The sequence below is a fragment of the Chinchilla lanigera genome, unplaced genomic scaffold (genome assembly GCF_000276665.1).
Source record: "Chinchilla lanigera isolate Chin_1 unplaced genomic scaffold, ChiLan1.0 scaffold00097, whole genome shotgun sequence".
NCBI lineage: Eukaryota > Metazoa > Chordata > Mammalia > Rodentia > Chinchillidae > Chinchilla > Chinchilla lanigera.
The window spans coordinates 7,127,972-7,154,708 of NW_004955498.1; the positions used below are offsets into that span (position 1 = coordinate 7,127,972).

Below are 26,737 nucleotides of genomic sequence, written 5' to 3' on the forward strand. Positions count from 1 at the left end.
ACCACAACTTTGCGACCGTGCACGAGATCTCTTCAGACATTTCAAACCAGAGCTTATCAGAGAACGAGAGCCACACCTATCCTGAGATCACGAGCCCAACCTTTGTGACCATGAGCCTGAGCTCTTCTGAGTCATCAAACCACAACTTTGCGACCGTGCACGAGATTTATTCAGACACTTCAAACCAGAGCTTATCAGAGAACGAGAGCCACACCTATGCTGAGACCATGAACCAGACCTTTGTGACCGTGAGCCTGAGCTCTTCTGAGTCATCAAACCACAACTTTTCGACTGTTTACCAGATCTCTTCAGACACTTCAAACCACAGCCTGTCAGAGAACGAGAGCCACACCTATCCTGAGACCATGAACCAGACTCTTGCGACCGTGAGCCGGAGCTCTTCTGAGACGATAAAGCAAGGTTGGATTTGGACATCTGAGCCCATCTTACAGCTTGGCAAATGACCACATTGAAAATGAGCTGTGGGTGGGGCAAACAGGTCCTTCCGTCCTTCTCAGGCCTTCTTGGGGAGGCATTGAGGGCTATAAGCTCTCTTAGACTTAAGGAAACTTTTCATTCCACATACATTTTGCTCCTCTGCACTCCTGTTTATGGTCAGTGCAGCAGGCATCATGCAGGTTTGTGCAAAAGGGGAGCATGGAAATGTGGGAAATACTAATGCAGCACTGTGTCTCAGACACAGACACACAGTAAGTGTTATTCAGGACAAGACAGCTCCAAGCCTTCAAAATGACACCTGTAATCCTCCAGGCAGTGGAGCTCTGAATGCAGGAGTGTGTCAGGCCCACCTGCACGTAGTCATGGAGACGATCTCAAATCTTAAAATTAGTATTTTCTTGACTTCAGGATACCTTCAGCTATTGCTGTACTTCTGAGCCCCCATCCACATCCACTTCCTCACACCCATCGTCCATTCTTCCCTGCCCTGCAGCACTCAGGGCGGACTTCCTACGGGTCCCTGCTCCACTCCACGACTTTTGTCAGGTAGTCACCACGGGGCCGACTTCTTTCACCTTCTCATTGCCAACATTTTACTTGATATTTCAGATGCATTCAACAGCACTGGGAATTGAGCCTAAGATCTTGACACTGAGCTACATTGTCAGCCCTTTTGTTATCTTATATCTTGAAACAGGATCTCATTGAGTTGCTAAGTTGCCCAGGTTGGGCTCAAACTTGCAATCATCCTGCCTCAGCCTCCCAGAGTACACTCCCTGCTCTTTGAAACACTTTTCTCTCAGCTTCCCGGACCACACACTCTTGGTTTTCTCTCCTAGCCCATTGGTTGCTTCTTTGCTGTCTTTTTTATTCTACCTCTTCTCACATTTCAACTAATAAGCACTGGCATGTCCCAGGGCTGAGTCTTTGGACATTTTTTCTCTTTTCTGTGTGTGCTCACTTCCCAAGTAGTCTTCATCAGCCCCTTGCTTTGACATGCTACCAGGACATCGCTGACCTCTACGTTTTAACCTGGTGTCCAGCCCCAGTGTCTTACCTGAACTCCATACCTGAGACCCCTACTCATTACAGGATCATCAAGAGAGTTTCCTATGGACTTCTTTACTTGGATATTTAATGCAGAAGATACAGAGGCCACCAAGGGACTCTTCTATTAAACAAGCTTCTTTCATTTTTATTCATCTGGAATTTATTTATTTTCTTTCTTTTTTGTTTGTAGTCCAGGCTGGCCTCCAACTCGCGACAATCCTACGCTTCTTTCATGTCCTCCAAACTATCAACAAATCCTTTTGACTTCTCCTTTAAAGCAAGTCTCCGGCCTATTCTCTTCTTGCTACTTGCACAGCCTTAGTGTCTTTGCCCTCATCCGGTATACCACCATCTCTTGGGTTTTCTCTTTTTAAGTGACATATGAGCAGTGCACCTGTGTGTGCTGTGCAATACAAAGTTCAGGAATCTGCTGACTGGTTAGTTAGCATGAGTTTGACCTCATATCTTATTATTTTTTGTGGTGAGAAAATTTAAATCTATTTCAGCAGTGTTCAGGTGTGCAATGTATTGTTGTTCGCTTTGGTTACTGTCATGCTCAGTAGGTCTCTTCAACTTCTTCCTACCTACCTGAAATTCTGTATCATTTCACCAGCAGTTTCCCAGGTCCACGTCTGTCACTTTTGAGGCAGTTCCTAGCAAGACTTTCCGTTTCTCCACTCTTGCTCCCTGCAGTATTTATTTTCTTTTCCACAAGCAGCTGCAGTGATGTGTTAGAAACTCACCGTATCACTCTCCTGTTTAAAAGTACTTGCTGTTTCACTCAGAATTAAAAATCACCTTCTTGCCATATATCTTATATGATATGAACCTTTCTGTTGCTGACTTCTCTATTACACCACCCCATGTTCTTTCCACGATACTCACTCTAACCACTTTTCTTGCAAATAGGCAAAATCCTTTTCTGCTTCACTTAGCACTTACTGATCCCCCTGCTTGAGATACTTTGATCCTGTGTCATGATGTGGTTGCCTTCTTGTCATTCAGATCTTTTCATGACATTTCTTTCTCAGTCAGGCTTTCCCAGATGACCGAGGCTCAGTTCTCGTACTTGCAGATCCCTAATCTGTTCCACTGTCCTTGTGTCCATCATCCCTATCCTGCCCAATAAGTGTGTAAGGTCCAGGAGGATGTCAGCATGTCTTGTTCATGCTGTGTCTTGCACCTCTTCAACTCTGATATATAGGAAGAAGTGCTCTATAAATATGTGTTCATTTTAAGGACACTCATGGAGTCCTCCTGTGACGTCAGCGCTGTGCTGCCCACTGAGGATATAATGCAGAGTTTGGCTTTGATCTGGTGCTGACTTCTGACAGCGACTGTGGGAGACTCACATGGTTTGCCCAGTCCCCAGGCTGGGACAGTGTTGGGGAACACTGAACTTTAGGCAGGCATGCCGTTAGCACAGTTCCCTTTTCAGAGCATCCTGCTCCTCACCTGCTTACGTGCCCTCTGTCCCTCTGTCTGCAGTGAGGTTCTGGGTTCTTCCACCTGGGCAGGACCTCCCTCTGGCCCAGTCTACTCCTAGGAATGGAGCTGAGACTCAGGCTTCCCAAGAAAGCAGCAGCCATTCTCCAGAAGGCCCTTGTCAGGGCAGTTTACGCTTGTAATAGGGACCAAAGTTTGATACTAGGAGCCCCTCTTCTCAGTGAGGAGAGAGAACTGTTGCTCATTAACATGGACGTTAAGCCACCTGAGCTTGCAGCCCCTCTGCTGATAAAGGGAGTGGAGGAGGTGTGGCTGGGAGAGCCAGGAAGCCTTGCAGAATGGGCTGGGGGGTACCGGAGGCAGCTGGCAGCTCCTCAGAGACACCAGGAAAGGCCTGGAGATACTGCACTTAAGGGCTCTTGCTCCAAGCTTAGCTAGATGAAGCTGAAGAGTGAAACTGTGCATTTCAGACAGAGGATTGGGTCTGGGTCCATATAGAACTCTTGACCTTATCTGTGCTATTAAAGGCACTGGGTTTGGGTACAATCCAAGAGAAGGAAAGAACTGGAAGTTGAAAAATTATAGTCATTGGATAGGTCATAATGTATGTAGTAGAAATTTAGTTGAATGATGTTCAAGGTCTTTTTAAGTTTCCCACATTTCCATGCTTGTTATCATTTATAAGGAGTTGGTCTACATTAGCTCTTTCATTAGCATTCAGCACTGTCTCATGGGTCTTTTCCATAAAATTAATTATAACTGAAAAAAATCTAATACCCATAGCTAATAATTTTAATGTGACACCTTTCTATTCTTTCTTCTCTTTTTAAGAAGAAAACCTCGGTTTGCCATGCTCTAAAGATAACCCGAACTGGGTTTCAACATTTTGTAACCTTGAAGACATGAGCCAAACAATGCTGCAGGTAAGGGGGCTTTTGTTCTTCGATTCCTTCTTATGTAGAATATATACAACAGAAGATAAAGTGTAGTGTTCTTCAGTGTGTGGCTTAGAGACAATATCCACCAAAATCGGGTAAGGAGCTTGGAAAAGATACAGACTCTTGGGCTGGGGATTTAGCTCAGCGGCAAAAGCGCCTGCCTGGCAAGCGCAAGGTCATGAGTTCGGTTCCCGGTACCGGAGAAAAACCAAAAAAAAACCAAAAAACCAAAAAAACAAAAAAAAACAAAAAAGATACAGACTCTTAGGTGCCAACTTTAGCCGCTTGAGTCATAGTCTCCTATGCATCAGTGTCCGGAGCCTGCATTTCGCATGGGCTCCCCAGGTGCTGCTTATGCCAGAAGGGCTTTGAGAACCACTGATTTTAAGTGACAACAGTATGAACCAGCCCTGGTAGAGGTTAGTGGACGATTGAATGAATATTTCAATGCTAAAGTATAAGGATTCAAGTCCGTCTTTCTCAGTGACACGGAAGGTTGATAGTTCCTATCACCAAGAAAACTGGTGAGTTTAACTAAGGCAAAAGGCCACAAACTGACTGCCTTGACAGACCCTAGTCTGCTGAGTGAGACAGATAGGAACACGTATTTTGTGGCCTTTCTCACTCACTTTGGGTTTTGAGTGATTTTCCTTCTTTAAATCTTGATTTCTCTTTAAACTAGGTAAAAAGTATGTGTAGTTCACTGAGCTATAGTGAGAATAAAATCAAGTGGATATTGTAGAATTTCTAGTGCAGAAGTGATGAGCTCAGGCCCTTCCCCAATGGCTTGGCTGGCCATTTGCCACTGTGATTGTCACTCAGCATAATAGAGCCTGAGACAGGTGTTGGCTAGCTGAACCTTTGCAAACCTACTCAATACTGGAAGCAGAATTTCACTGACTGTTGGTATGGGAGTCATTTTTTAAATAAAGATCTTCCACAACTTATGGTGCAGTCACTTTTCAAGAAAGCCATCATTAAATTGAAAATATCTTAAGTACAAAATGCATTTAATAGATTTTCCCTACCAAACGTCACAACTTAGCCTAGCCGATGTTAAATGTATTTAGAAGACTTCCACTAGCAAATTGTTGTGCAGAATCACCTAACCCAAAGGCTATTTTATAATAAAGTGCTGAGTACTTCATGCAATTTGTTGAATACAGTGTGAGCATGCAATAGTTTCTCTTTAATGCCTGTCCCTTTTGCACCTTCATCAAGCTGAAAAACCCTAAGTTGAATCGTTGTAACCTGGGCACTACCTGTACTTCATGTTACACCAGTGTGCCGGTGAGTGTGGGGCCATCCTTCTGCCTTTCCAGCAACAGACTCCCTCGCTTTCAATTCAGTTCAGTTCACTTCAGTTCATTTCATTTCCTTTCATTTCATCTCATCTCATCTCATCTCATCTCATCTCATCTCATCTCATCTCATCTCATCATCTCATCTCATCTCATCTCATCTCATCTCATCTCATCTCATCTCATCTCTTCTCATTTCATTTATCTCTGGTACTGAGGATGAAACTGAGGGTCTGGTGCTTGCTAGCCAGGCAGTCTACAGTTGAGCTGCAGCCCCCACCCCAGCATTACCTCACTTTTGTTAAGGAGATTTTGTTTTTAGAGATCATATGCACAAATGTTTACAGTGAGGCCTCCAAATGTGCTACATGAAATCCTGTTACTAATCTTATAAACCCTGGTGCTGGTTTGAAATATTTTAGGAGCCAGACATGGTGTAACTATATCTTGCAGAAATAGTTACGTTCACGAGTGCAGAATGTATAATATTACGCTGGGAGAAATCAGAATGTCTCCAGGAACTCTGTCCCCTCCACTTTTGTTCTCCCTTGGGCTTTAGCAGCTTCCTTGGAAAAACCTGTACATTCCTATCGACAAATGCGCTAGCTTGGGCTGCTAATTACAGCTGACCTCAAGCAGAGAGATGGATAGCTCAGGGAATCCAGGAAGAGGGGCAGAAGTAGGCTGCTTCTCTTCACTTATTATTTAGAGCAGGGCTTTGGCCACCCCTGAAGCATGAACACAGAGTGTGGGGAGAGGGGAAGAGCAACGTTTGCTTCTTGGGCCCTGGCATGGCTATGCCCAACTTAACAATGGTTATGGTTAATGATTTTTCCCCTTATGATGAAGCAAATGTGCTACACCCCCAGGAGAAAACATATGTCTTTGTTACTTGTTGCTGGGACAAAATAGCAGGTGCCCAGAATTGAAGGTGGGAAGGTGCACACAGTTTGTAGAGGTTCCAGTCCATAGTCACCTGGCTCCAAGGCAGGTCACCATGGCAGAGGGGCATTACAGAGGAGAAACAGTCCATGGCTTGGCAGGCAGAAGGCAGCAGCAGCAAGCAACAGCAGCAGCCTTTCTGTCCCTTTACAGTCCATCCAGGCTACTAGCCTGTTGACTAGTGCCACTCACACCATTATCTATCCCCTTAATCCCGATATCACAGCCTCAATCCACATTCAACACCCGGGCCCAGCCAACTTTGAAACTCCCCGCCTATGACCACATGAGGTTTTGGGGTATACATCTAGATGCAACGTATAACACCATACTTTGAATTTTTAAAATTTTCGATGTTGGAGATGGACCTGAGAGCCATGTGAATGCTAACCAGGCACACTACTGCCCAGCTGCACTCCTGCTCCACTGTGAATTTTCATCTTTTCTCCAGCCAGTAACATTGGATGAGACACTCTTGCACCTACCAGCTAGCACAGCTCCAAGTCAGCCACACAGTCACAGAAGTAAACTTAAAAGAATACATATAGCACATATTTACAGTTTAAATAGTGAAGATAATACCAATCTTAATAAATAGATCATTAACAGATCCTTGGACACCTCTTTCCTATAACCTTCCTCTTCCTCACCATTGCCTGAATTTTGTTTCAATCATTCCTTGCCTTTTCTTTGAATTTTTAGGACCTGTATAAATATGTCTACATGCTATAGTTTTGTTTTTCATGTTTTTGACCTTTATTTGAATGGGATGATATTGCATGTGCTCTTCTGTGACTTGATTTTTAAAAATTTTTTATTAAATGTCATTTAATAAAATGGTTTCATTTATTGTGGAAAGTTGGTACATGTACACAACATATTTTAATTGTTTTTTTTTTCCTCCCCTGTCCCTCCCATCCTTCTCTCCTCCTTCCAACTCACAGTCCCCTTCCATTTGCAAAAGCTCTATTTCCATTGTTTTCAATTCTTTCTTTCTATCCCCTTTCCCCACCCTCCATTTCTTCTTCCCTCATGTTTTTGATAACATTTTTTTGCAGCTTGGTCCATGATGCTGCATGAGACTAGTGCATTCATTTTACCCCTAAACTGTTGTAAGAATGCCCCATATAGTTCTGTACCCATTCTGCTATTGATGGAAACTGGGAAGCTCTTTTAGTTTGTGCTCCCCAGAACACTTGAGAACGAAGCAGAGTTCACAGGCCAAGGTTTCAGCAGGCTGTGCAATCTCATGACAGTGAGTGTGAGGGAAAAGAAAAGTAAGGCAGGGAAAGGCAGAAAAGGAATGTAAGGTGGTTGCTTACCAAGTTGTATATGGGTTCGCAAGAACACACAGCTGGTTGTCAGTCACTTGAGACACCTTGCAGTTAAATTGGGTAAAGCCACAACTTGAGAAAGAGTCTATGCAGGAGGAAGGCCAAAAATTCTACCTACCCATTGCATTCTAACCTCATTAGTCAGAGGTTACATGAAAGTGACTCTTTTGCAGTATGAGACCCTTTGGGGGGACTCAGCAGAATATGTAGATCCCAAGCCCTGAAGTAGATGAGGGTGTGGTTTTAGAAATCCAGTCACGGGATGGATGCCGAAGCCTGTCCTGCGGTGGCACTAGGAGGCTGCAGACCCCTCCCTTTGAATGGGGAAGCTTGGTGAGGAGGTACCCACAGTGAGGCTGGCCCCACAGTGAGGCTGGCCCCACAGCGAGGCTGGAGGAAGTGCAGGTTTCTGTTGTAGTGAGAAGTGCAGTTTGCAACATTGTTCTCCATGTACCCTGTTGGATATGAACAAGAGCGTTTCTAGGTGAAATTGCTGGAGGCAGGGTGGGATGCTAAGATGGATGCCCTCTACCCAGTAATGACGAATTATTTTACAGATGATTATGTTGATTGACACCCTCAGTGGTAGTGGATGAAGGCTGTTTTTGAGACGTTGTTGTGCTTTGTTCTTTTTCTGCCCTGCTGAGGGTGGAACCCATCCGGTGCCAGGCAAGGACGGTGCCACTGCGCTACACCCGAGCCTCCGAATACAAGTTCTTATTGTTCCACATTGTTTGTAACAATTCTGCTTGCCCGATTTTTCAGTTTGGTTAATCTGGTGGGAATAGAATTGTATCTTCTTGTGCCAGTAATATTTTCCTTGTTGCAAATGACACACGTTTTGAGGCCTTTGTGTTTCCTCTTTCATGAGATAATTGTAGCTTTCCTTGGTTTCTTATTGGATTGTTCTTAGTGTTTTACAATGAAGACTCTTCAATGATGTCCTTTTACATGGCTCTTTATAACCATTTCTTTTCTTGACTATTTTGTATTTTTTGTTACTATTGTAACACTACATATTTGTGTGGTGCAGTGTGATAATTCCTTAAATGTATACAATGTATAATTATCACATCAGGTAGTTTCCATATTCTTAAAGATCACACAGTTTCTCTTACATGAGAAACCGAAAAGATAAATGAATACCAGAATAAGAGATAAATAAAAAAGTGGAGAGATTATAGATCATTTTCAAATGGGGGTATCAAGAAATGGAGAAAAGGGAGAGGAAGAGGAGAGAAAGGAGATGAAAAGAGGAAGGAGGTGTGCTCTCCACACGCACCAACTCCCCACGAGGAAAGCGATCACGATGTGCTGAGGACATGGACTCATAAAAAGTAAGAACTGAAAAAGAGATAGCAGAAGAAAGGGAGATAGTACTTTTGCAGAAGGGAAGGGGGTCAAGATGGAGGGGGAGTGAGAGGAAGGGAAGAGGATGAACAGAGGAATGAAGAGATGTGTTCTGCACATGTACTAACTCGTCACAAGGACTAATAAAAAATACAAACCAAGTAAAAAAGACAAGTTCTTAATTTTAAAGTAATGTTATCAGTCAAAAGGCACATAATTTCTTCTTTAGGAAATCCTAAACTACTGCAAGGTAACAAGTATATTCTCTTACATTTTATTTTGAAGGCTTGGACATTTTACCTTTAACAGTTATTATCTAAATACATTTTGAGTTCATTTTTGTGCATGGTATATGTATCCTCTGAGGGCAAGACTGTGCAAAGCTAATGTATTAATCAGTTCTTGGGTGCTATAATAAAAAACATAAGGCTAGGTACAGTATAAAGAAAAGGTCTCCAGGGCAAAGATTTGGAGTCTAAAAGTCCAAGATCAGGTGGCTGTATCAACCCAGCCTGTGGTGAGGGCTACCTTGGCAGTGTCAGGTGTGGATGGCAGTGCAGTGGTGGAAGTCTTAAGAGAGGACACGACACAGAAGCATCAGAGATTCAGCAACCAGGCTTATGTTTTTATATCAGTTCCTTCTTCCAGAAACTAGCTGGGGTCCCACAAGAACTAGGTACATGAATCCCTTCCGAGGTCAGTGCCCCCCATGACCAAATCACCTTACACATTGAGGCCACCTTTTGGACCTTTGGGAGACGCACCATATCCAAGTTGTAGCACATAGTAAGGGAATACTTGAAACTGCTGGTTCTGTTCTTTCATGAATATGCTAGTGTTCACATTTGCGGGTTTTCATGAGACAATTTTCGTAACTTATCCTCTGCTAAGAATTTATCTGTGTCATTGCTTTCAATTTTATTGGCCAGAAAGTGCTCTTAATATGCTTTTGTTCTGTCTGCAGTGGCTTTTCTCTGCTAATACTACTTGTGCTTTCCAGCATGATCATCTTACCTGGGGTTCTGACAATGTTGCCGTTCTTTTCTAACAGTTGATTTTCAAACTTCTTGATTCTTTCTTCCTTTGTGACTTTATGTTTCTTTTCAGTATTTTCTTCTCTCACGTTTATTATTTACTTTTACTTTTTGGGTTCCTTCATTTGTTCTCTGCCTAACCATTTTACATTCCATTGATTTGTAGCCATGTTTTCTTTTCTCATATATACATTTAAGGACAAAGTCTTCAAAATGTTTGGCCGCATTGTAGGTGCATCGCTAAGTAGGCTTTAAAAAATTATTCCATTCTGAATATTTTATAATCTCCATGATGATTTCTTCTTTGGGCTATTATTTTCTATTGTGGTTAAATATATGTAACTTAAAACGTACCACTTCCCTATTTTTTATAATAGAGTTCAGGGAATGAAGACCATTCATGTGACTGTGTAACTATCCACTGTCTGCTGTCCACTCTCCACTCCAGAACTTTAAAAATCTGTCATTCCCAAAACTGTGCCCATTAAAGAAGAAGCTCCCATCACTGCCTCTCTGAGCCCCCAAGAGCCGTGGTCCCGCCCTTTTCTATGACTTTGGCTTCTCTGGGAACTTCATGTCATAGGATCATGCCGTGGAATTTCATTCCTGCTTCTCTCACTGAGCAGAGGACCTTTGTGCTTCATCTGTGTGCTGGCATGTGGCAGCATTTTTTTCCTTTTAAGGCCAAATAACATTCACTTCTCCATCCATCTGCCAGACATTTGGATTATATATTAATTCATTCTGTTTCTATACCAAAACACCAGGGAACTGGTGGGAACTTTATAAAGAAAAGAGTTTATTTAGCTCACAGTTTTGGAGGCTGACAGGCCAATATCCAGTGACCTTATCAATGTGGCTCTGTTTGTGGGTCCCCTGGGCTGCCTCACATACCAGATGACACCATAGGGAGACATAGGAGGGGCCAGTCTTGTTCATTGGTAGCAGCTGTCTTCTGAGAACTCCTTCCATTCATTCCTTCTGAAGGCAGCACTCCCAGTGACCCAGTGGCCTCCCATGAGGCCTTGCCTCTTACAGGGCCCCCACTTCTCACACTTCCACACCAGGAACCATGCTTGCAACACATGAACTCTTGCAGAACAAATCACAAGCAAGCCATTTCAAACTGCATTGACCTTTTGGCCCTTGCGAATAACACCGCTGTGAACGCAGGTGGACGCATAACTAGTTGAGTTCTGCTTTCAGTTCTTGGAGGCACACCCAGAAGCAGAACTGCTGGATCATATGATAACTGTGTTTACTTTCCTTCAGGAACTGCAGTAATGTTTTCCACAGCAGCTCCATCATTTATCCTTCTCACATCCTTCTCAATAGCCTGTTATGTTCTGTTTCCTTTTGTAATGACTCTTGAACCACATGAGGGATCCTCCTCACAGTTATTTGGGCTTCCTGAATCTGAAGATCAGTGTACTTTGTGACTTCTGTAAAAATTACAGCCTGGATCTAATTGAGTTTTTGCCTCTTGTCTTGCTGTAGAACTTTGATAGCACATATACCAGCCTTTCTCACTCTCCACGAAATTTAATTTCTTTTATTTTCCATGTCTAAGTCTCCTTGTTAACACTCTGAGTCTTCAGCTGTCTTCTTGTTCAAAACTTTTACCAGCTGTGTTCTGATGTGCTGTTTAGCCTATATAGTATGTTTCTCTTTCCCGGCTGGGTGTAGTGGCGCATGCTTGTAATCCTAGCACTTGAGAGGCTGAGGCAGGAGGATCGTTGCGAGTTCGAGACCAGCCTGGGTTACAAAGTGAGCTCAAGGTGAACTGCATAAGGAGACCCTGTCTCAGAGAGACAAAAACAGTTTCTCTTTCCTTCTTCCTCTCCTCCCCTCCCCTCCTGTCCCCTCTCCTCTTACTTTTTTTTTTTTCTTTTCAGTGCATTCTACCACTGAGCTGCATCTTCAGGCCCTGAGTTTTTATTTCTGATCACAATGTCATTTGTAGACATTTGTTTATGTTTTGCGTCTCTCTGGCAAGTTTTAAGCCTCTTGTTCCTTCAAATTCAATATCCTTCCTTATTTATTTACATAAATTAAGCATACTATACTTACTTTATATTCCATTATGTGCTTTTCTGAATCTGATTTTGCATTTTATTATTGCCATAATAATAAATATTGCCTCTCATTCATAATGGTTCTTTCATCTCTTCCTGTGTTTATTTTTTTTACCTGTAAGCTCATATTATTTGTAATTTAAGCTGCATAAATCATTTGAACTCTTGTTTTAAAATAATTCTCTAAAGGTGTCTTTGATTGTTTTCTTAGATACAGCCAGGGTCGGGATGACTATAAAGCAGATAGGAGAGTTAGTCGTTGGGTAGTGTCTGCATTTCAGCTCCACATGAGTGGGAATGTGGGCTTCTGTGTAGTGTTGCCTAAGGGAGACTGTTTTCTTGTTTCCTAGTCTTATAGCTGGAGCTGAGGTAGGAGCACACTTTCCCTGTCTCTTGTTGCTGGATAAGGTATTTCTGTTTCATCTGCTGAAACTGTCACCCTTAAGGACACCTGGCTGTCTACCATGGTCCCTGACTTCTCCTTCCAACTTACACAAGTCCTAGCTTTCTTTTCTGTCCCCCACATTCTAGGTCATCACTATCGAATGGATGTTTCCAGCCAGGCACTGGTTCCAGAATGTCCTTATGTCTCAGTTCCCTTCCTCTTCTAAACCATAAGCTTGGTCCAATTTGAAAACTAAGTTTTTACATAGTTTATCATTTTAGATGTTCTACCAGGAGGCATAGACATCAAATCCATTCACAGCAGGGAGGTCGCGACAATATCCGTATTTATAAGTAGACGACTAACCACAAATAAAAGTGCCCTTAAATATTCTTAACATTTCTGAAATTAAGTCTGCTTAAAATGAAACAAACTACACATGGAAATGAGTTTCCCTAGCTTGTGTTGGAGAAGATTGTGCTAATTGGCTGTACATTGAACTTTGTGTTGTCTAAATGACATAGCATGTGATAAGCATCTCATGCTTAAGGTTAAATAGATTCTGTGTAGGAGGCAAAATAATGGAATTTTAATTGCATATGTGCCTACTTTATTGTTATGTAGAAAATACAATACATTTTGAGTATTCTATTATAATTATGCTTCAGAAATTAAGGCGTCATTTTATTATTGTTGCACCATTTAATTACATCATTCTCTTTCATTAGGCTTTGGACGCCGCTATGATTGTACTGAGTACCGATGGAGTGATCTATTTCGTGACTGAAAACATCACAACTCTCCTTGGCTATTTATCAGTAAGTTCTTTCCGTATCTGGGAAAGCAGATCGTTCGGCTTTGTTGTCCAGGGGTTATTATTTCTTTCTGGGGCACATGACACAGAGAAGGTGTTCTTAGTGTTCTCGGAATGTGCTCCTGTTTTATTGTCATGGGCACTGGTTTCAGTTTTCAATCTATAGGCGAAGTAATGAAGCATATTTTCCTTTCGTGGTTTCAAAGTTGCCCTTGTAGGCAGTCCCTAAATAAGCGGGTGCTTATTGAAATAGCAGTCACTTAGAATCAGTGGAGAGGGGCCAGAATGACAACCGTGAGAAGAGGCATCCTTCACTGAGATAGATGTGTCGTGGGGTGGTGTTTGATTTTGTATATTTTAGGGTCCGTTACATAATGAATCAACAAAGAAAGCCATGATTTGTTTATCCTGCCTCATCGGTCTAATTTGAGGTGGGTGATTTTTTGGTATCTTTCTGTTGAATAACAAATTACTATCTAGTTTAGAAAAATAATGTAGAAACAGTTGCACAGCTTAACAATATCATAAGTGTCACCAGAGACACCTACACATTAGTTGTGCTTGGGGTCTGTGATGTCCAGAAATGTTCACTTGTTCCTGAGCCCCGTGGTGGTGTGGTGTCTGTCTCAGCAAAGCTCTGTCCATCCTCATAGCACTTCTGAGGTGGAATATATGATTTCCTACTGTTTTAACTGGATCTTCAAGCTGTACACCTAAGAAACATGTTATTTAAATATTACAGTACTACCCTCCTGTCTTGATGTATTTTTATTTATTTATTTAGGGTTTTTTTTCTGGTACTGGGAATCGAACTCACGACCTTGTGCTTGCCAGGCAGGTGCTGTGCCACTGAGCTAAATCCCCAGCCCTTGTCTTGGTGTATTTTGGAAGCCCATTCATTCTGTGGTTCATAGACAGCTTTCTCCTGGCTGTGTCCACATACCATGGAAGAGACAAGAGAGATCTTTGGGGTTTCTTTTATTAGAACACTAATCCTATACTTGAACGCTCTGTCCTCATGACTGAATCACCCTCAAATGCTCCACTTAAAATACCATCACACTGAAGGTTAGCTTTCAACATACAGATTTTAGGGGAACAAACAGTCTATAGCTGTGCCTTCGTGTTCCACTTATGCCTGTGTATGAAGATCATGCAGGTTACATCCATTGCAGATAACCCTCTCCCACAAAGTCTGTGTCACTGGTGGAGTTATGTTAATCTTATTTGGGTGGTGGTCTTCATTTTATAACTATTCCTCCACAGAATTTTCTTGAGAGTTTAACAAAACCTGAACTAGCATCCATAGGACTCAATTTTTCACTATAGAAATAGAAACTTGGCTTGACATTATTGTAGTTATGATGGAAGTGGATTCAAAGCTTATTCTACTAGTTAAACTGTACAAGTGAGCATGACCATCTTGGAAACTCACAATACATTTTATACCATTTTGTTGTAATTTATAGGTACTGGAACCTATTTCTTCTGTTTCTCATTCTTTGCCTTTCTTTAAAAAATAGTTTACATTTCCAGATTCTGCTTATATTTCCAGAATACTAAGACAGCTAAGTGACTTGCAAATATGATATTTATTGAATTGGACTTGAGAATATTTATATCATAGTAAAAGAAAGGTGTTAGTACATCTACATTAAAGATGGAATGTGATAATGATCTGATATAGCTTAAATTTTATTACAATGAAGGTCAGAAAACTCCCCAAATTTTATGGCAGCTGGTATAAGTTAAACCAAATTCTTTGTTGACAGAGATTGGTGACTTTTTCTTATTACATGAGGATTTCTCCTAGTGATGATGTTAGTTAAAATAGTGTCTTGATTTTCTCATGATACCTGGTTCAAACTTTCCCTTTGAAGAGCCTCTTTCACCCTTCAACATTTGAGGTACCACACACACAGAGACACACACAGTCCTAGTCACTATAAGTAAAAATATCTGGGACATGTGCTTTGAACTGCTGACCTTAAAACATAGACTTGATTATCTGAGGCTGCTGTTTTTAAAAATAAAGATATAATGATTAAATTTGTACATAAACATTAAATGGGAATAAAGTTGTATATTCTTCAGACAGGGTTAACTTGAGCACCATTTCACATCTTCCTGTTAAACTCTAACAATTCTTAATTTTTAACATAGGCATTTTCCAGGTTTTGGTCAGATATTTCACTTTGGAGCTCTTCCTTTTTAAATCAATATGGTATGCTGAATCATTTCTAAAGGTTTTCCTTGGCTCCAGGAATCAACAATTTCTTTAAATGTCTAGGTGGTTCTCTCTGTAGGGCAACTCTAAACACATAAATTATCTAGAGATTAAAATTGAGCTAGGCTGGGTGCGGTGGCACATGCCTGTAATCCCAGCACTTGGGAAGCTGAAGCAGGAGGATTGTTGTGAGTTCAAGGCCAGCCTGAACTGCATATTGAAACCCTGTCTCAAAAAGGCAAAAAATAAATAAATAAATAAATAAATAAATAAATAAATAAATAAATAAAATTGAGCTCAATCACTCAGTAATTCCTTCAACTTTAGTTCCTCATCTGGAAGTGAGGAAGAGGTATCACTAAGACAGTGCTAGGAGGCAGGCTGCTGTATACAGTGTGTTCTGGGAAGGCCTGTCTGATTACGTGATGTTTGAGCACAGGCCCGAATGGAGTGAGTGTGTGTTTCATGCAGTAACTGGTGCAAGTGCATTCTAGACAGAGGACAGAGCACGGAGAAAGGTCTAGGAACAAGGATGTGTTTGATGTGGAAAAGTTTGAGCAGCAAGGCCAGTGCGACGACTGTAGTGAGCAAAAGGAGGAGAACTAGGAGAGGACGAGACTACAAGAGCAGTGTCTTACTTACTTTTCTTGTTGTTGAGACAAAAATACCCAATGCCCAAAGTTAAAGGAGGAAAGGTTATTGTAGTTCAAAGTTTGTAGTGATCTCAGTCCACAGTTGGCTGGCTCCAAGGCAGGGCGGCACATGGCAGAGGGGCATCACAGAAGAGAAATAGTTTATAGCAGACAGAAGACAGCAAAGCAGCGAAGTAGCAAGCAGCAAGTGATAAGCGACAACAGCAGCCCTCTTCTTGTCCCTTGTATTCTATCCAGGCTACCTACTCTAATTTATACCCGGGGGGGTCACCCTTAATCCTAGCATTGCACCATGAATCAATCTTAGCATCACATCCTTAATCCAAGCATCACACACTCTAGGTCCAACCACCTCCAAAAAGCTCCACCTGCGACCACGTGAGGCTTGGTGGGGGCATCTAGACACAAGCCATAACAAGTAGCAAGAATTCACCTTCTATCTGACTACTGCCTTCCCTCTGAGATGAAATGGAGGCATTGAGGGGGGTGGAGCCATTGCGGTAATGACCTGACTTAAGTTTTGTGATACCTTGGCCCATGTGTTCAGAATTTTCTGTGCGGAGCAGGAATGAAAAGGCAGAGTCCACTTGGAAACAATTGGCTATTCTGAGCAATAGATAGTGGTGAATTGGATAGGATTGGAAGTAGAAGTATTTTGTAGGTAAAATACACTTTGCTGATGGATTGGGAGGGAATATGGCATGAAGGTAAGGGTGTAAAGAGTCCAAATTAGGATGTTATAACACTTGTCGTGAATTGATTGATGTCCACTATTACCATCATAGTTTTAAATGTGTATCTGAAATTTGCCCTCATGTTTTCCCAATCATTCATTCCCTTGACAGTTTTTCCTTTGGAAAAACGTGTGGAAACTTGTAGTTCAGTGTAATCACTACCTGGATCTTAGGTGCCTCTCCACCTGCTCGCCTTGCTTCATCGCACCTTTGAAAAAACTAAACTGTGGGAATTCTCCTTTGTGATTATTCAGCAAATGCAATTTCTAGTAATTTAATAGTACACTTCGTGGAAAGTTTTTCAGCACTGAAATTTCAGTGGAAGAGAACTGGGCAAGTTTTGTACATGAATATATCTTTAATTTGTGACAGTTGTGAACAGATTTGCCCTGTTTTTCTTGAGCTCACAGCACGGCAGGGAATTACTAGTGTTGCATCTTTTGATTGATTGATTGATCAGTTGATTGGTTTTTGAGACAGGGTGTTACTCTATACTTCAGGCTGTCCTTACATTCACTGGGTAACCCAAGTTGGCCTCAAACTCGTGGGCATCCTTCTGCTTCAGCCTCCCGAGTGCTGGGATGACAGCACTGCATCATGATGCCCACCAGGGATGAATCTCATTTGATCTGAGACCCAGCCTGGATCTCCTGCAGTGGTTTTATCCTTCGGATTCTCAGTAAATGTCATAGACTCGGGTAAATTCCTTTCTTCTGTTTTTGGCATCACTGAGACCGTAATAATATTTGTGTGACAACTAATAGGTATTCAGACTTGGCTTTTAACAATAAGTCCTTAATTTTCCTCTGGTATTTATCCTTGCTTCATTAAGCTCTATGCACCTTGATCATTCTGCCTTGTGTAATAAGAAGAGCAAAAGCCAAAGATTTACAAAAATAACAAGAAATTGATAGTGGTTTCAGGTCTCTGCCCTGTAACTAAGAAGCAAGGTCACTGGAATGACGGTTGGCTCTGCTGTTTTAGTTGGTGATTTATTATAGAGCTTACTGTCACAGTTCTTATTGACAAGAAACTCACTGATTCTCCTCATCCATATGAGTGTAGACTGTGAAACGACAGCTCACTTTGAATTATCTTAAGTGACAGTGCTACCTTTTCTTTCAATAATGAAGGAAGTGAGACACAGTGCTGTGCACCTCTTGTTTTGGCCCTGTTTCATATCTTATCACAATTTTTCTGCGTACCCTAACTTCCCTGCTTGACTATGCACTCATTTGAGTTATAATTCATGCAGGCTCATCTTCTGTAACTTTTTCAAGTACACAGTATAAAAGTTTAGATACATGAGTTCATGCAGAATCCCCAAAATGAAGAAAATCTTGTAGTAGCGAATTTTCTGGCCTTGGTACTATCTAGACTTGAGGAAGCTATGCAGTGGTAGAAACACTGAGTTGGATGGCACTTGTGTGCAAATCCCATTTCTGCATTCCTGAATTCCCAATGGTTAGACAAGCCTTACTTTCCTCATGATTAGGGTAGGGGCTAATTTCTTCCCTAGCAGGGTACTCAGTGAGCTAGTATGCATGTGAACATACCTCGTACAATGTCAGGCTTGGAGTGTGTGCTTTATCATTTGTTACATGAGGTAGATGGTAGATAGATGGAAGGATGGGTGGGTAGGTGGGTGGCCTTCACTGATCAGAAGTAACTTGCTTTGTTATCTAAATTGTATTTTAAAACTAAATCAATAAAAGTTTAAGTTTAATGGAAAGAAATCTGCATATCTTTTGGGACAGCAATAATTTATGGTGTGACTTTCTCTGTCATTTTTTTTGCTAAATTAGGGTAATATTTCTATCCTGAGTCAAGCCAAGCTTTTTCTTGATTGAGGTGGGATCCATCTGCTTATTTGAGTGTTGGCCAACTTGTAGTCTGCTTCTACAAATGGGCTATAAAGATATATTTCTAAATATTGATTGCAGATGATTGATACTGATCGGTTTAAAAACTATTTTTAATTTTTAGTTCACTAGCCAAAGCCATTATTAAGCTACAGAGAATATTATTTTGTTTCTATCACATTAAAAACTCATTACTTCTGTGTCTGATATTCAGTTTATTCATGTGTCACCATATTTCAGCTACATAGTAATGTATTATTTAGTCATTCAACTGATATATATTGAGTGTTAACTTATGCCAAGCTGTGTTCTAGTTATTCAGGGTGCAGCAGTGAATAAGACAAACAAGGTCTCTGTTCTAACACAATTTATATTTCAATAGAGAGATAGAAAATAAACAGGTAGCAAAATGACAGTGAATCACTATCAGAGACCGTATTATTTAAAAAGCTTGAGAGACAAAATATAGAGTATATTTTATAGGCCAATGGCAAGCAGGTAGGTAATTGGTGGTGCCATTTACCTAAAAAAGGGAGGAACATTTTTTCTCAAGGGAAAATATCAGATTTCTGTTGCATATATTAAAATGGAACTCCTATCAGACAGCCAAGTTGAGTTTTCTTGTGGGTAGAAGTCCAGAAGAATTCAGGGAGAAGTTTAGACCCTAGAACTGGGTAGTCATCAACAGATGATAGGGAGTCATGTAATGAGATGGAGATGGAAAAGATGAACTTGGGAGACACGATAGTAAGAGAAGAGATCCAGTGACTAAACCCTGAGCATTACAGTTGCTGGTAGCCAGAAAAAGAGGAAGATCCAGCAGATAAAATTATGCAAGTGTGGCCTTTGAGGTAGAAGGATGTCCGCATGTGTGTGGTATCCTGGGATCCAAGTGAAGAAAGTATTTCGGCACTCATTCTGTTTGTCTTTTTCATAACAACCATTCTCATTGTGGTAAGGTGGTATCTCATTGTGGTTTTAATTTGCATTTCCCTAATGATCAGTGATATTGAGCATTTTTCTTTGTGCACTGTTGATGGGAAAATAAAACAGTATTACCTTTGTAGAAACAGTTTGGAGGTTTGTCCAAAAGCTAAAGCCTGAACCACTATACACCCAGAAATCCTACTGCTGGGTATATACCCAAAGGAAATGGTACGTGTCAAAAAGACACCTGCAATCCCCCATACTGGTGCACTATTCACAATAACCAAGACAAGGAAGGAGCTTAAATGTCCATGAACAGACACATGGATAAAGAAAGTATGGCCCATACACGATGGGACATTACTCAGCCATAAAAAGAATAAAATCCTGCTACTTGTGACAACATGGGTGGACTTAGAGGACATTATGTTAAGTAAAATAAGTCAAGCACAGAGCAAAAGCACCACATGATCTGACTCACATGTGGGATCTGCAAATGTTGAGCTCATAGAGGTTGAGAGCAGAAGCTGCGGACAGAGGAAGAAAGGAGGAGAGGGAGCAGTCAATCATTGAGTACACTGTTATTGTGTGATAAGGTGTTATGATTGTGTCTAGCTGTCCCTCCAAAGCCTCATGAGGTCATAGAACTATTTTAGAGGTGGCTGAATCTAGATATGTGATGCTGGGATTAAGGACATGTGATTAGTAAATCAGTCCACTGATTGTTTTGGCATAGTTCTGGCTAGGATTAAAAGTGTGAGTGCTACATCTGCCCTAGGGCAGGTAGCCTGCTTACAATATAAGGGACACAAAAAGTCTTGTCTCCACCTCTCTTGTTGCTTTTGTTGTTTTCTGCCACCATGATTGGTTGCCTCCTCTGCCATCTGCCATCCTGCCTTGGAGCCAGCCAATTATGGACTGAAACCTCTACAAACTTTGAGCTAAATAAACCTTTTCCCCTTTAATTTTGGGTGTCAGGCATTTTGTCTCAACAATGAGAAAAATAACTAAAGACATAGGGGAAATAAGTACCAGTGTCCTAGGGTGACTGCAGATTACAACAATGCACTATGTATCTCAAAATACAAGGGAAGAAATTTGAGTGTATTCATTATACAGTAAGGATAAAAGGTTAAAGTGATGGCCGTGCTAATTACCTTGAGTTGATCACTATCCAGTGTGTATATGAATTAAAACATCACATTGTATAAATGTGTACAAATATAATGTGTCAGTCTAAAACTAAGTGATAAAAGTTAATAAAACAAAGGATGAGGGATCATTTGCTGCAAACGCTGAGCCATCAGGTAAGATGAGGGCTGAGAACGGATTTGACAATATGCAGGTCAGTGGAGATCAGGACTGAAGCATTTTCAGTGGAGTGATTAGGGTAAAGACTTGCTCAGTTTCCAGGAAGAGTGATAAGGGAAGAAAGGGGAGATGGCCAAGTATAATTCATTACAGGATTTTTATTTCCAAGTAGCCCAGATAAATGGAGCTATAGTTGCAGGAGAGAAGGTAGTGTCAAGGGAGATTTCGAGCTTTTAGAATTTTGTGTGGCTTTTACTTCTAGGGTTGTTGATATTATAGCATGTATAATAGAGGGTTTGCATGCTTGTGGAAAGACCCAGTAGAAACAGAAAACTCGATGATACAGGAAGCAGGGCTGTTTCTGGAACAGGATCTTTGAAAAGCCAGGAGAAAACAGGGCAGCATGCACAAGTGAAGGTGTTAGTGTTTGGTGGGCCCTTATTTATTGGATTAGGAAGGAAAGCAGATTTCTCGGGAGAGGAATACATACGTTGGTAGATTTGGGGGCAGGGCGATGTTGACATTTCTTTTTCCTTTTCTGAGTGAAATGAATGAAGTCAGCTGAAAATACTATGGAGGGCTAGAGGTTTGGAAGTTTGAAGGGGAAAAAGACAAGAAATAGTCACACTGAAGAGTAGATGGATGAATTATGGGAAATGTTTTTGGGCAGGTTTCAGTACCCAGCATACCACGTAATAAGAGTTTTTTTATTTTTTTCCATGCACATTCATTTACTTTGGTGAAGGTGTCGGGTGGATGAAGAGCTGGAAGTATCCAGAGTTGTGATTTTCCCTGGCAGATATGACAGAGGGAAAGAACCCATGGGAATGATTGTAGTGGTCATGGAATCTTAGCTGGTCAGGGATGAACGAGACTATTTGAGGGAGACAGCAGATAATGAAAATACAAAATAAATGGACTGGAGGCCCCTGGGCAGAGTAACTGTTGGAGAGGTGGGTACTTGCATGAGCACATTGGAGGGATAAGGGTGCCGGCCACAGAGGGGACAGTGTCGCCGTGTGAGGTACAACAGGTGTCATCACAGATGGCTGAAGTGGGCAGCATCTAAATTTACTGGAGGTGAGGCGAAGGGGGGAAATGGCCAGTACTAGCACATAGGATAAAATGTGTTTCCTCCTCCTCCCTCATCTGTCCATCTCCCTCTCTCTCTCCCTCCCCATCTGCCTCTTCCCAGTACGAGGTCATGGGCAGAAAATTATTGGGCTTTCTGCCCGATGAAGAGAAAAACGAAGTCTACCAGAAGATTAGCATGAAAACTCCTGTATCTGACTCAGGTACAGAATTTTTTTTCAAATACTGAATTCTTAGGTTTTAAAAGGCAAGGAACATTCACGCAGTGGAGTAGTTTTCAAAAGGGCATTGGAGTCACTCTAGCTTTTGATGATACTTTAATTTAATGTTACATATCACATAGCCAGGTGTGGTGGTGCACACTTATCATCCCAGGGCTCGGGGAGGCTGACGCGGGAGGATCTCCATGAGTTCAAGGCCAGCCTGGGCTACATAGTAAGGTCAAGGCTAGCCTGAACTGCATAGTGAGACTGTGTCTCAAAAAAAACCAAAAAAAAATTCATATATCACAAATTGTATCTCAAGTATTTTAAAGCTCTTCCCTGCTAATCTTATTGTTTACCATGCACCCTTGTTATTGCAGTCTTTATATAACTGCATTAGTGTATAAAAACAGTGGATGATTCTGTGTGATGTTCTAGCTAGTACCTTACTCTACAGATTCAACACATATACAGTAGCTGTGTGTGTGCTAACATTCATGGAAAGAAAGTGAGGCTCTGTAAACTTTAGTCCAAATAACATTAGTCCTATGAAAGGAGCCTACAAGATATGTTACAGTACAAATCAAACTTGCTTGGTTTCTGTTTGCTTTTTAGTGGGAGCCCACATTGATTTTTGCTGTCATTTAAAAAGAGGAAATACTAAACCGGGAGTTTCTCCTACTTATGAGCTTGTGAAATTCATCCTGACGCTCCGAGATATTTGCAGCAGTAAGTGATTCACCTCATCGTCTCCAAATAATGTTCAAGAGTTATGTAGCCTGCCTTTCTGACCTAAATGTTGCCTAACTCTTGGTCATCACAAACTCTGATGTCACTGTGATCACAGCTTGTGGTTACTCATATTAGACATTAACAAATTCATAGTGAAATTTACAAGGTGGGGCTTACATAGAAACACGGGGGATTAAGATGATGAACGGCGATCTCTCCTTTTAGAAAATGAGGAAATAATGGTTAAAGTTTAAAAGAGGAGTTTAAGGCATAGCCAAGCTCAAGTGAGAGAGAACACCACGTGTACCGGAAATTGAGAGATGAAGCAGCAGCACGGTAATCGTAAAGAAGTGAATTCCACGGATGGGTTTTTAATCAAGCAGAGACTCCCTTGGCTGGGATCCGGAATTCCTACTCCCTCTCAAGGACCAGTACAGAAAACTTAGAGGTGACTTTTTAAAGTCCTGTCCACTGGCCTAGAGGAAGAGTAAATTTGTCATCTCTCCAGAAATTTGGCTGGACAGAGAAATGTGCCATTTAGAGTAAGTCAAAATTCAAGCTTGTGTCACGTGTGGATATCAGGCTGAGAACTGAAGGCTGAAAAAATAACAAATTAATTAAAGCTAATGAGTGTGTGGGGCCACAAAAGTCTGCGGCTTGAATCAGAGATGAGTGGCTCGAATAGCTTGCAACTGTGTGAAAAGATGCTCCAACTAACCAAGAAGCAAAGAAAGAAAATTTAAAAACTGATGAGGTGGGCTTCTAGTCAGTACGCTCTGCCAGCCAGAATGGCACATGTCAGTGCCAGTGAACGACACAGGCGAAGCAAATGAATAAGTAAATACTGAAAATTAGTCCACACAGAGTTTAGCTAATATATTTCTTATGCTTCTTGGAAATTAAAGGCCAGACACCTTTTAAAAAATCTTAGACACCCACACATGCACACACACACACAGACACACACACAAACTGTTAGTATCCATGTGGCTTACGTAAAAGATAGGCTTTAGATTTCTTTTGGACACTAACGTGTCCATCCACAGGGTAGTAACGGATGACTGAAACCAATGTGAATGCACAGCTGATTCCCAGTAATGACATCTCCATGTTTTGGCGGAGACCAATGGGGGAGGTTGGCTGGAAAGGAAGGAAGACAGGGAAAATCGCATGGCTCAGAATTTTGAAAATTACCAGCGGGCTGGTAAACAGTACTCTTACGGGGCAGATGTCTTAAAGAAAAACCTGGTACTGGTCAATTATACTGTCGCTTGTGTGCCCATCTCTTTTAGAGTCTTTCGTATTTTTTGGTGGCTTTGCTCCCAACTGCTTCTGCTTTGAGTCTGCTGCCACGAAATTCCCGGCGGAAGATCGCTTTCTTCTTGTGGGATCTGTTTGTGTCATCAATACTGTGATCCTAAAGGTGAGTACACTGTGTGCCTCCCCACTGTGGTCACCAGGGCTTCCTTAGCAGGGCATGTCCTCTTCTGTCTCTCAGCCACTGGACAGGAAAGGTCCGCACCTTGTGTTTCAGACAGTGGGCATCTCCACAGAGTGCCAGACACTCTTAGAGGGAACACACTGTCGTTTACAAATGATTTTGATGCGCTATAAAATAAGCGTGTGCTGGATCTGGCCCCTGATCAGAAGTGAACGTTCTAGGAGGTAGCCAAAGAAAGGTTTCTGTTATAAAGTTTGAAGTGACTCTTTTTTTCTCATTGGCTAATTGACTGTAAAGGTTCTTGCTCTCTTAATGTTCTTCTAATTTGTCACTCACAAATTTTATCTCTCAAAAGGAAAGGCCGTCTTTAGACTCCATCTGACAGCTTCAGGATCAATTAACTTATTCATTCAGTAACATATTTAGCAAACACCTGGTATGTTTCAGGTACTGGAACATGCCAAGGAACCCTTAAGGCTGAGAGATAATAGTTACTTATACTGACAAGCGCCGTGGAGATGAGAAAATGAATAATGTGCTAATGACTGATGACATTAGGGAGCTTGGAGAGGGCTCAGGGAAAGTCTCCTTCTGATGATTTGTGTTTCGGGTAGAGACTCCCAAGGATGATAAGAAATGAAGGCAGTCTGGGCAGAGAGTGCAGCAGCTGGAAAAGCCCTGAGGAAGTAACTGGCTTGGAGGGTTAAAAGGCGCAGAGTAGGGTGTATGACTAGAGTGAGGTGAAAGAAGAAAGACATAGTGATACAAAACAGAGTCCAAGAGGCAGGCACGGGCCCAATTACGGAGAACTTTGAGATCCAGATGAATGTACACGAGTGTTACCCAGAGTGCACTAGGAGGCTGGGGGATGGCATGATCCGGTCTCATTTTCGAAAGATCAGGCTGGCGGGTGGAGTACAGAGAAACAAGAACAGGAGCGGGAAGATGCGTGTGAGAGGCATTCCAGGACATGGCAGATTCCGCAAGGTGTGAAGCCTCACTCAGGAGCTCTGTTCGGACCAACTGACAACACTGTTCACACCGTGACAACACTGCTATTACAGAGCAGCAGTCACCATGGTTGTCACTGTTGCCATCAGAGCGCGGCTAGTTAGCCTTAGTTTGCAGAGAGATCACTTGCTCTGCACTGCTTTGCAAGTCTGGTTTAAGATGTGAACTTTCCTGAGCACATTTCAGAAACTGTGAATGTTATGGGCCATTCAGGTTTCCAAACTTAGGTTCTTCTGCTCAACGCTGGCTAAATCAAAGGAGGCCGTGCAAATTGGTAAAAATGAAGAAGGGATTTATTTGAAGCTTGCTCCAAAGAGAGGGAGGGGCCCATGTGCCTCACATCACCACCATCGCACCGTCTGGAGGTGGGCTAGGGATACAGAGGAGGGATACTGCAGACCCCCAGCATTAGCACTTTCGGCCCATTGTCCCCCTTCTTGTGGAAAGGAAACTGGGCTCTGAGCTTTTCGGTGTCAGCATCTGCATATTCTGTTCATTCATCTGTGCTGAGAGAGGTGTGGGAAACTGTACATCCTAGGCCTCAGGAAGCACTTGTCTCTAAAGGAAAAAGTTAACTTTTATTAAAGTTTCACTTTGCTGTGCTGGTTACACCGAGAGTGTCCTTATATTCAGTGTTAGACCAGTGGTGTACACCATCATTTCTCCAAATTGAGCAAGAGAAAAGCGGTATAGAGAAAAACCACCGAAGGCAGTGAGATGATGGAATTGCCTGTCCTTATTCCTTCTCCCCAACACCCTGGGATTTGCATTCTTTTCTCTGCCACAAGAGCGTACTTGTAGGCATCCCAGTTCAGGGCTCAACCCCAATACCCACTTCCTGTGTCTTACGTGTTCCCCTCATTTGTTATCTATCCCAGTTTCTCTCTGGGTTTCTAGGACATCTGTCTCATATTAGAGCGTCGTTGGAAGAACAGGTCTCATGAGGACAGAGGTTTGATGAGCAGAAGATTATACTAGTGTGACTGCAGCACAGTGAGAAGTGCAGCGAGTCAGAGTTGAGACTTGGAAATTCTGCTCCCAGATCTAATAGCTCTATGTCCTGAGCCAAATCATTGCGTCTCTATTATCCTCAGTTTTCGTATCTGTAAAATCCAGTCTTTCTCACTTTGCTGCGCTGACTGATTGTGATTTTGGCTATAAAGATGCTTCCAACATGAACATATGCTATAAATGTCAGGTACTTTTACTGTAAAATACATTCAAGTGCCCAAAATATGCCTTTTTTTCTGCAGGAACTCTGCAGTGCAAACCAATTACATGAGAATTCGATTAACCACGAGTCAGATGAGGAAGATTCTTTGGGCATCCACAGGTAAGGGATAGTGTTGAGATGCATAATGGGAAACTGGAATACATTTTTGCTAAATAAAACTAAAACAAGGAGAAGAATATCTA

At 41.8% G+C, this 26,737-nt stretch overlaps 1 protein-coding gene across 1 annotated transcript in view; it reads left to right on the forward strand.

The window, feature by feature from the left end:
- The first annotated feature begins 6 nt into the window (after window positions 1–6).
- The window catches only part of Pasd1 (PAS domain containing 1), a 66,382-nt gene continuing 39,651 nt past the window's right edge, over window positions 7–26,737 (forward strand). The window contains exons 1-7 of the mRNA XM_013505536.1: window positions 7–420; window positions 3,787–3,878; window positions 13,043–13,132; window positions 22,038–22,137; window positions 22,753–22,866; window positions 24,162–24,292; window positions 26,575–26,654. Of these exons, the coding sequence (XP_013360990.1) occupies window positions 111–420; window positions 3,787–3,878; window positions 13,043–13,132; window positions 22,038–22,137; window positions 22,753–22,866; window positions 24,162–24,292; window positions 26,575–26,654 (917 nt within the window). The 5' untranslated portion in view covers window positions 7–110. The remainder of the gene's footprint in view (window positions 421–3,786; window positions 3,879–13,042; window positions 13,133–22,037; window positions 22,138–22,752; window positions 22,867–24,161; window positions 24,293–26,574; window positions 26,655–26,737) is intronic.